Source organism: Oncorhynchus keta, chromosome 34 (genome assembly GCF_023373465.1).
Source record: "Oncorhynchus keta strain PuntledgeMale-10-30-2019 chromosome 34, Oket_V2, whole genome shotgun sequence".
NCBI classification, from domain to species: domain Eukaryota; kingdom Metazoa; phylum Chordata; class Actinopteri; order Salmoniformes; family Salmonidae; genus Oncorhynchus; species Oncorhynchus keta.
Window position 1 is genome coordinate 7,601,926 of NC_068454.1, and position 10,872 is coordinate 7,612,797.

Below are 10,872 nucleotides of genomic sequence, written 5' to 3' on the forward strand. Positions count from 1 at the left end.
CCTGAGGTTGAACAGGCTAGTAATAGGGGTTGCAACAATTTCGGCTGATCATTTTAGAAAGAGAGAGTTATGGCCTTTCTCTTGCGTTTCAAAGATGATGGGAAAAAGAAAAAAAAACTTTTTTTCTTTGTATAATATTCTACCATATCTAATGTGTTGCATTATCCTACATTAATTTCACATTTCCAGAAACTTCAACGTGTTTCCTTTCAAATGGTTTCAAGAATATGCATATACTTGCTTCAGGTCCTGAGCTACAGGCAATTAGATTTGGGTGTTTCGTTTTAGGCGATTTTTTATTTTATTTTAATGGGTCAACTCATCAAGACGTAAGGGAGAAAACGAATGCCTGAATACACATTTACATAACTGATGTCAAGTTTGATGTGTTATGCAGCTGAACATAAATACAGAAGCAGTATGAAAACAAAACGACTTTATTTTATATATATCGTCCAACAACTGTGCATTACGAATGTTCAGATTTTGTTGAAGGTTCAAGACAAACTGTTCCATAACTGTTATCGATGCCATGCGTACTTTCACTGCACTGATGAGTCCCAGACTAGAGGAGGAGGCGTGTACTGTCACTGTTGAGAATCTGTTACATAAACCGCTCTGAAGCTGTGACTATCTGACAGGAGCTTCAAGATTTGCCCATAGAGATATCTACCAATAAGTCTAGAACTATTTTAATTCTAACTTCATAGATATAGAAATAGATAGATATAGAAATATAGAAAATATTCACCATCGGTCGAACATTTGTGGATTCTTCCTGACTATTGGAGCCATTGAACTTGATTGACAAAAGGTGGTAAAACGTTCACTGAACTAATGGCAATGTCATCTTGACCCTGGGAGTTCACATTCGTAACTCTGCGCATCAACTGTTACTATCATGTTCCATATTGCAGACGTGTAATGATTGTACTGACTGCTTCAACGCACACGTTTGATATTTGTTACTAGTTGTGTCGCAAAATTAACTATCCAATACTTTCCTAACATTGATCACATGTGTTCTGTTCTAAAGTGATGTAATATATATGTGTATTACTTTTCAGACGCACTCAGGCAGACTGGGACAAAGATCATTAATTAAGCAGTGTTTCCGCAGGAAGGATTTTATGAGCGCAAAGATGGCGGCTTCATTGCTGAGGATAGTGCGACTTGGTTCTACCAAGGTAATGAAATGTCATGCACATAGCTAATCACATTATTTGAAGTTCTAACATGCTGTAGTTTTCGAAGAGACCCCTTTAACTAATTGCAACGTCATTTTTCATTTGTGCAAAGACAAAACATGAATCGTGAGCTTGTTAGTATTTCAGCGACATGGCTACAGTGCGTTAGCTAATGGATAACATTGATTGATAACATGGTCAACGTTCTCTGCTGTAGCTACTTTCATATCAAGTGCATCATTTGAGCCGTTCGAATAGAAGATTTATGATCATTATTTTGAATTAGCAAAGTGTTCATAGCAAATATTTTAGTGGTGTGAAAATACTTTAAAGTATTACTTAAAGTAGTTTTTGGGGGTATCTGTACTTTACTATTTATATTTTTGACAACTTTTACTTCACTACGTTCCTAAAGGAAATATTGTACTTTTTACTCCATAAATTTAACCCTGACAACCCAAAGTACTCATTACATTTAGAATGCTTAGCAGAACAGGAAAAGTGTGAAATGCACCGCTTATCAAGAGAACACGTGGTAATCCTATGTTCTGGCGTACATTTTTAAAACGAGACATTTACTGAGTCACGCTCACTTTTACTTCAGTAACTATCTATACTTTTACTCAAGTATGACAATTGGGTACTTTTTCCACCACTGCTATTTTATTTAAGTTGATGACTGCCACCTACCTAGCTCTCCAACTGTAGGTGACATAGTCGTCCATCTCTCTCTACAGTTTTCAGCCATTAGCTTCACCCACGACTGGCTCATGTCAACTACTATCCTAATGCTGTGTTTTAATGTTTAGAAATGTCAATAATCATCGCTTGTGATACGGCTTTTGAAAATATTGCTTTTTAATTTATCAGCGAGAATGAATCCTTCAAATAAGAAAGTGGCTTACTGTATCAGTTTGATACAGATTTCTACGTCCTTGGGCATAGCTGCGGGAAGAAGCACCGCCTGAAAAATCGGAATGTCATTTTCTTATTTATGTTACGAAACGAGATTTAATTATTTTCTCTCACAACAGTAGTGCACTGGGGCTTTACTAGTCTTGTAATAGTGGACTGATAAGCTGTCTGTAGCGCGGACAGCTGCTATTGCATTGGTGTCTATAGGAGACCCAGCCCGTTAAGTAGTCAGGCAGTTTACCATTGAAATATTTTTGTCAATTCTGATCTTCAATTATTTTGCTCCCGAGTGGCGCACCGGTCTACGTCGGTGCAAGAGACATCACTGCAGTCCCTGGTTAGAATCCAGGCTGTATCACATCCGGCCGTGATTGGGAGTCCCATAGGGCGGCGCACAATTGGCCCAGCGTCGTCCGGGTTTGGCCAGTGTAGGCTATCATTGTAAATAAGAATTTGTTCTTAACTGACTTGCCCAGTTAAATTAAATAAAGGTCAAATAAATAAAAAAATATATATTTATACATTTGCTGTAGCCAAAGATGATCTATTATGTAGCTCAGTTGTGGCTTGTGAACTTTGCAGGTGTTACTGATTAATAAACAATGCCATGCTGGTGGGTGGTACCATTTAAAATGAAACGTAAATGCTCAAGAATTTACACATAATTTCTTAGGAAAAGAAGCGTCATTGGCATGAATTTGCACAAAGTCGCCACTTAGGTTTTGTCACTTCAAGCTCAAATATAATACGCTGAGTGCACAAAACATTAGGAACACTTGCTCTTTCCATGACCGACTGAATCCAGGTGAAAGATATGATCCCTACTGGTGTGCGTTTAAACATTGGGAGCATTTTCTTTTTTATGATACAGATTATTTTGTGTTTCTGGCCATTAAAATCAAAGCATAGTAATAAGCCTGCAACTCCATTGCTTTTTACATGAACAAATATTTTATTTAGGCCAAATTGGATCAAATTCTGAAATTGCAATAATCGCAATTAACAACAGAAAATCATGCAATTCAGTATTTCATTTTTTTTTTACAGCCCTAGTTGCAGTTATATTGTCACTAATTGGTGTGTACTTTGATCAGTGCGTGCAGGTGGAGAGGTGGAGCGCTCCTGCAGCTGCTGCCCTATGCACAAAAGCTGGTGGTCCCAAGAAGCCCAAGAAGAGCAGCTCAGGAAGTAAGTTTGGATCCGCATTTAATTTGACCAAAAATACCTCATACAATTATTTGTAGTTTATGATACTTTAGCAGATGTCAATTCTTGAACATAGTGAGGGTGCTACAAGTATCATTAAATCAATAAAATTACTCATCATATCCAAATTATACTGACCATTTTCTTGTATATTTCTCAAAAGGGACTTAAAGTAGTTGGCGCACAATGACAAACTGAGAGAGAGAGTTCGCTGTGGACTATCCACACATTTGATTTAGCTGTAATGCTATAGGGTCCAGTTTTTTATTCATCAATTGATCAAGGAGGAAGAGAGACCCATTGATGACCAGACTGATAAAATTCCCCAATGTGGCTCATCTCATTAAAGACCTTCACTAGAGATATGAACACCTAATTTTTCCCAGAAGATTTCTATTTGTACGGAGACTTTTTTTTGTGAAACATTTCCCATAACCAATCGAGATCACTGCACTGCCGATCGAGATCACTGCACTGCCGATTGAGATCACTGCACTGCCGATTGAGATCACTGCACTGATAGTCCTCGAGAATACATTTTAAAAGCCTTTCAGATGTTGAAGATATTGTATACAGTAGTCTTGCGTGCAGAAGTTAAGAAGATGTTTTGGAGAAGAACTGAAGATTATCTTTTATTATTTTTTTTAAAAAGCTAACAAAAGTCAGATTACAGGTAAGACATGCTGAAGGGAAGTTCAAGCCTCCTGGAGGCCTGTCTTTGTACCCAAAAGGCTGAGGAATCTACAATTCTGAATCTTCTAGCAGGATTTAGTTTTTGCAGGCTGCTTGGACCACAGTTTGAGTAAATGTCTCAGTTAGTTCCACCATTTTGTTTTCTATACAAAGTGATGATGAAAAATGCAAATTAAGTTTGTTTTCCTTCCCCAGGTATCAAAATATAATGATTTAAATCATTTTTTCCCCACAGCTTTCACTAATATAATCAGATATTTTTCCAACAATAGTATCCTCTTATAAGTGGAATTTTTCTTGTACTCTTTAACATGAATTGGCAATGAAAGTTGGCACATGCGCGCTTAATTATGAAACTATAGTTTGATTAAAATGTCATGTTTTTATTATGTTCCTCAATTAATAGTACATTTAAATTGTTTGTGCCCCTTCTTGAAATGTGGCACTTTGTGCCCTTTTTAGTCCAGGCACCATATGTGTCTTGCAAAGGGATATTCTTGAATAATGTCTGGGTGTAGCCATGTTGCTCTGGGTAAGTTTTGTCCACATTTAATGCAAAGTGGGGGCATGTTGGTTTAAATTCCTTTTAGGCTAATTAGAGTATGAATAGAAATGATTAAATCTTGTTTGTTTCCCCCCCCTCCTCCTCCGACCTAGAAAAGTCCCAGGGCAAAACATATTTTGATTTAGAGAAGCTTGTACCACACAGAAAATATGTGGAGTTTCCAAAGAAAGAAATGACACCAGCTGCTGCAGCAGAACTTGTCACCGCCCCAAAGCCTGTTGAAGCCGCTGCCGCAGAGCCAATTGTTGCCGCGGCTGAAGCTGTTCCAGCTCCCGCTGCAGTTGAAGCAACCCCCGTCGTCGACACAGTCGCCCCCGCAACTGAAGCCATTGTTGAACCCGCCGCTCTTGTAGCCAAAGCCACCCCCGTTGTTGAAGCCGCTGCATCAGTAGCTGAAGCCGCTCCTGTTGCAGCCGAAGCGGCTCCCATCTTTGAAGCTTCGTCAGCGGCCGACACTCCTGTTGAAGCCGTCCCAGAAGCTGCTGCCCCTGCAGAAGCGGTTGCTGAAGCTGCCCCAGTTGAAGCTGCCCCAGTTGAAGCTGCCCCAGTTGAAGCTGCCCCAGTTGAAGCTGCCCCAGTTGAAGCTGCCCCAGTTGAAGCTGCCCCAGTTGAAGCTGCCCCAGTTGAAGCCATAGCAGAAGTTTTGGTTGAATCTGCCACAATTGAAGGTGCGGCTGAAGCCCTCGTGGAAGTTGTAGCAGAGGTTGTGACTGTAGCTGCCCCCATTGAAGCTGCGGCTGAAGCCCTCATTGAAGCTGTGGCAGAGGTTGTAGCTGAAGCGGCCCAAGTTGAATCTGCACTAGAGGAGCTGATTGCAGAGCCCCCGGCTGAGGCAGAACGGATTGAGGCTCCTGAGGGTATACCCCCCTTCTCTCCTCTCTGTGGATCCTACTGTTTACCAACAGTCATATTTTCATGTGATGCTACAACTCTAAGGATATCTTTAAAGATACCCAATATTACAGAAGCGCTTTTCGTTCTTGCTTTGGTTTGTCTTTTCCAGTGGGCTAAATTACCACACTATTAGCTATTTATCCCTCAAACTACCACATTTCTGCATTGTTGTAGACCCAAGCCACACATCTTTTCCCCCAAACCCGTTCCTTCTGGGATTCTATGCATTAACTTGTAACCATGCAGCTTTGCCCATCCGACACCCGATGAATGTCTCCTCTGCGTTCTTCAGCACGGCTTCATCATTTACTCTCTGGTTCAGCTGTGACGGTCTGCGCCGATCTGCTTGATTTAATATTTTTATTTTGCCATGTTTTTCCAGCATTCACTCGTTCTTACCTGCACTCTTTCTGCTGCTAGTTTGTTTCTCGAAATCTCTGTTTTTCTTTCCGTCACTCGATCATCTGTTCTTATTTCATAACCTTCTCTGTTCCCTTCACTGAATATTGTTAAAATAAACATGATCCTCAACGCCCTGAATTTTTAACTTTTTTTTGTTTTTATAATTTCAACTATTGTTTTGTTACATTATATTTTGGTACGGTTAATGCTAAAGTTACTGTATACTGTCAAAGGTAATGTTAAGGTCATATTAACCAGCGTTTTGACTCGTCTGTCTCTGGGCAGCTACTGAGTGATAACGTGCAATGGGGTCTATGTTTCCTACTCTTCCCTCCTCTCTCAGCTTCTCTCTCACACTTTGTTTTCCCTGAGTCGCATGTTATCAGTAATCTGTAATTGATCCCCTCACTTTTGTATTTGTTTGGCGCTGTGTAACATATGACTTTGGAAATGTCAACTTTCCTTCCCCTTGTTAGTCAATGCGCAAGAGTTTGCACTTTGGTTGCTGGGTGTGGAATCAAACACGAGTGGGGAAAGAAGTTGCTACATTTTACTGTTAAATGTACACGAGTTGGTTATACGCAGGGAGTTTGAATTGGACATCTCAAATACAGAACCCTGTGTCTGCCAAGTAATGCTATGAACTACACAGATGTGACGCATAGCATTCCCCCACCACAGCAACTTATAACCTGTTACCTGACCTTTCTAACTTAATCTTTCCTCTCTTACCCCTGTTGATGCCAGTCAGTCTACCATTTCTCAGTGCTATTTTTGTGCATGAGGGTATTGGAAGTGATGAGTTTTGTCATGTGGTTCAAGCCAAAAGGGGCGTGGCCCGGCTTGCCGTCTCCGTTCAGCTGTTTCATTCCACTCCTGTCATTTTAATTTTAATTTAATTTTACCTTTATTTAACCAGGCAAGTCAGTTAAGAACACATTCTTATTTTCAATGACGGCCTGGGAACAGTGGGTTAACTGCCTGTTCAAGGGCAGAACGACAGATTTGTACCTTGTCAGTTCGGGGGTATGAACTTAACCTTCCGGTTACTAGTCCAACGCTCTAACCACTAGGCTACGCTGGCTAGCATTTCACTATCTTCAAATGTGAATACTGTCATTAAAGAGCTCGAGGAGATGATGGGATTTGATCTTGATTCGATAACCCTCACAGCTATCATCCAATCACAATGTTTATGCAAATTAGACTTATAGGAAAACGATTTAACTTCATGACGTCAGGTGCAAGTTTTGTTTCTTTCCTCTCATTAATGGGACGCAACGGAAGCAAACGTAGCTCGATTGAATCTTGTAGGCTAATCATTTCTGTATCATTATTTATTTCATTACAAAGGCCCATCTACACACTTAAAATGTGTAATTCTATGTTGCGCCAAATTTGCGCGCACTCCATGCTACATAACTTTATTATGGGAAATATCAATTTGGTTTCAGACTACCAATCAGGAACTGTGCTGAAAATCTGGCTGCATATTGAACATTCTGTTGGTGAAAGGCCAGTCTCTTTTTTTTTTTTTTACATGACAGGAGTGGAATGTCAGATGAACAGACTGGTACCCACACTAAAAGGGGGAATTGCTTTAAATGAATATAAAATAATTGTGTTTTTCCTTCATTGGACTCAGTTCAACTGGACCCAATCCAGAAGCTCTTCCTGGATTCGATCCGCGAGTACTCCTCAAAGAGCGTGTAAGTTACACAGCTGTTTTTGGCTAGCTTTTTTTTGTCTCGCTCACAATCATCCCCCTTTGTCATCAAGCGGACATTTCAACCATATTTTCTTCTCTCAGGGCCAGTGGCGGTTTGGTAGATGCAGGCCCTGCATATGAGAAGAACTTGGCAGAGGAGCTGACTAAACTCCAGCGGCTTTATGGTGGTGGAGACATCACAGCTTTCCCAGAGTTCAAGTTCACAGGTTAGTAGTTTTGTAAAGGTGGCCATGAGCCTTTTTGAAATGCTTTATTAGGTTCTTCTAGGACCAAGAATATAATGCATTAATATTCTCGTTGCACACCATTTTTCTCTGTCTCTGTCCAGAGCCCAAGCTGGAGGAAGTGGCCCCCAAGTAAACCTCACCAGTTCACTTTTCTACAGCTTTTTCCTGTCCATTTGTTCTATGAATATTGGAAGTCTAAAGATAACTGTATCAAGTTGATGCTAAAATCCTTTTAATTTTCTATGTGGGGGGGTAGAGGAGTTTCTATTTCTGTATAAATATAAATTCTCTGACTTAGTCTGTATTAGATGCACATGTTAGAGGTCAAGTGTCGGCTGAGCTTTGAGCTGTGAAATATATATGCATTTGCATAGGATGATCCATGAATGTTGGATGGGGGGGGGGATAAACTCTGATCCATATTCTACTTTTGTTGCAGTCTTTCATTCCAAGTTGATCAATGTCATCATTGTAAATCGCATACAATGCTAAAGTAAAAAGACTACCCATGTTTGTATTATATAACTGCACATTAGTTACTGAATGCAGATTTGCCTTGAAACCGCAGTTACAGAAAAATTGTGTTCACATACAGTTGAAGTCAGAAGTTTACACATACACCTTAGCCAAATACATACTCAGTTTTTCACAATTTCTGTCATTTAATCCTAGCACAAAATTCCCTGTCTTTGGTCAGTTAGGACCACCACTTTTATTTTAAGAATGTGAAATCTGAAATGTGAAAAGTGAGTTATTTCAGCTTTTGTTTCTTTCATCACATTCCCAGTGGCTCAGACGTTCACACACTCAATTAGTAATTGGTAGCATTGCCTTAAAACGTGTCGGGTAGCCTTCCCACAATAAGTTGGTTGAATTTTGACCCATTCCTCCTGACAAAGCTGGTGTAACAGTCTGGTTTCTAGGCCTCCTTACTCGTGCACGCCTTTTCAGTTCTGCCCACACAATTTGTGAGGAGGAGGGTTTATCCTCCAGGTCTTTAACTGTTTTCCAGAACTTCTTGGGGTTAGACCCACCGAGAGAGACCTGCTCCTTAAAGTAACTAACTTTGGCCTTCCGGATAGCCTGAGTGCACTTATTTCTCATTTCCCTGAGCGATAGCCAGTCAGCCCGAGGATGCGTGGGCCGAGTCTTTCGCCAAATGGAATTCTTGAGGTGGAGTAACTCTGCCAGATCACTGCTGAACCGGTTTTTCATTTTCTATATGAGGGAGTGTTTCTTAACAATACCACTGAAAATATATTTAAAAAAAGGTCCAAGCATCTTTGACAGAGGGGATCAAGCTGATTCTATACCAATTTACAGAGGCCAGGTCATGAAGGAAGTCTTGCTAATTAACGTTTTGTACCAAGCGGTTAAGACAAATCAGGACAGGTCGTTTCACTGAGCAGCCATTACGAACACAGATACAGGTACAGTATATACATATGAGATGAGTAATGTAAGATATGTTAACATTATCAAAGTGCCATTGTTTAAAGTGACTAGTGATATGAGTCTATGTAGGCAGCAGCCTCTCTGAGTTAGTGATGGCTGTTTAGCAGTCTGATGGCCTTGATATAGAAGCTGTTTTTCAGTCTGTCGGTCCCAGCAATACTTATTTTCCACCATAATTTGCAAATAAATTCATAAAAAATCCTACAATGTGATTTTCTGGATTTTGTTCCCTCATTTTGTCTGTCATAGTTGAAGTGTACCTATGATTCAAATTACAGGCCTCTCTAATCTTTTTAAGTGGGAGAACTTGCACAATTGGTGGCTGACTAAATACTTTTTTGTCCCACTGTATGTGTTTAATAAAATATAGATTCAAATGACGAGCTGGTAAGGGTCTTGCTGCTGGTGATTCTCTGATCCACCTCTACGCAGACAACACCATTATGTAAACTTCTGGCCCTTCTTTGGACACTGTTAACTAACCTCCAGACGAGCTTCAATGCCATACAACTCTCCTTCCGTGGCCTCCAACTGCTCTTAAATGCAAGTAAAACTAAATGCATGCTCTTCAACCGATTGCTGCCCACACCTGCCTGCCCGTCCAGCATCACTACTCTGGACGGTTCTGACTTAGAATATGTGGACAATTACAAATACCTAGGTGTCTGGTTAGACTGTGAACTTTCCTTCCAGACTCACATTATGCATCTCCAATCCAAGATTAAATCTAGAATCGGCTTCCTATTCCTTAACAAAGCATCCTTCACTCATGCTGCCAAACACCCACGTAAAACTGACTATCCTACCGATCCTTGACTTCGGCGATGTCATTTACAAAATAGCCTCCAACACTACTCAGCAAATTGGATGCAGTCTATCACAGTGCCATCCGTTTTGTCACCAAAGCCCCATAATCTACCCACCACTGCGACCTGTATGCTCTCGTTGGCTGGCCCTCGCTTCATATTCGTCGCCAAACCCACTGGCTCCCGGTCATCTATAAGTCTCTGCAAGGTAAAGCCCCACCTTATCTCAGCTCACTGGTCACCATAGCAGCACCCACCCATAGCATGCACTCCAGCAGGTTGGCTGCCTGCCTTTCCTTCCAGTTCTCTGCTGCCAATGACTGGAACGAATTGCAAAAATCACTGAAGCTGGAGACTCATATCTCCCTCACTAACTTAAGCATCAGCTTTCAGAGCAGCTCACATATCATTGCACCTGTACATAGCCCATCTGTAAATAGCCCATTCAACTACCTTATCCCCATATTGTTATTTATTTTTTTGCTCCTTTGCACCCTAGTATCTCTACTTGCACATTTATCTTCTGCACATCTATCACTCCAGTGTTTAATTGCTATATTGTAATTACTTCTCCACTACGGCCTATTTATTGCCTTACCTCCCTAATCTTACTTCACATGCCCACACGGTATATAGATTTTTTTTCTATTGTTATTGACTGTACGTTTGTTTATTCCATGTGTAACTCCGTGTTGTTGTTTGTGTCGCACTGCTTTGCTTTATCTTGGCCAGGTCGTAGTTGTAAATGAGAACTTGTTCTTAACTGGCCTACCTGGTTTAATAAAGGTGAAGT

General features: G+C 40.6%; 1 protein-coding gene across 6 annotated transcripts; it reads left to right on the forward strand.

Moving 5' to 3' along the window:
- The first annotated feature begins 571 nt into the window (after nt 1-571).
- si:ch211-140m22.7 (uncharacterized protein LOC570370 homolog) lies at nt 572-8,343 on the forward strand. Of its 6 annotated transcripts, none has more exons than XM_052492851.1 (7): nt 572-814; nt 1,110-1,187; nt 3,197-3,290; nt 4,659-5,423; nt 7,508-7,571; nt 7,673-7,797; nt 7,920-8,343. In XM_052492851.1, exons 2-7 carry the CDS (start codon nt 1,131-1,133, stop codon nt 7,949-7,951), a joined length of 1,137 nt encoding a protein of 378 aa, XP_052348811.1. In that variant the 5' UTR covers nt 572-814; nt 1,110-1,130; the 3' UTR covers nt 7,952-8,343. The 6 variants fall into 6 exon arrangements, with proteins under 6 accessions (XP_052348811.1, XP_052348810.1, XP_052348809.1 ...); XM_052492850.1 differs by having other exon boundaries at nt 1,121-1,187; XM_052492849.1 differs by having other exon boundaries at nt 573-814; nt 1,068-1,187.
- Nucleotides 8,344-10,872: the final 2,529 nt, after the last annotated feature.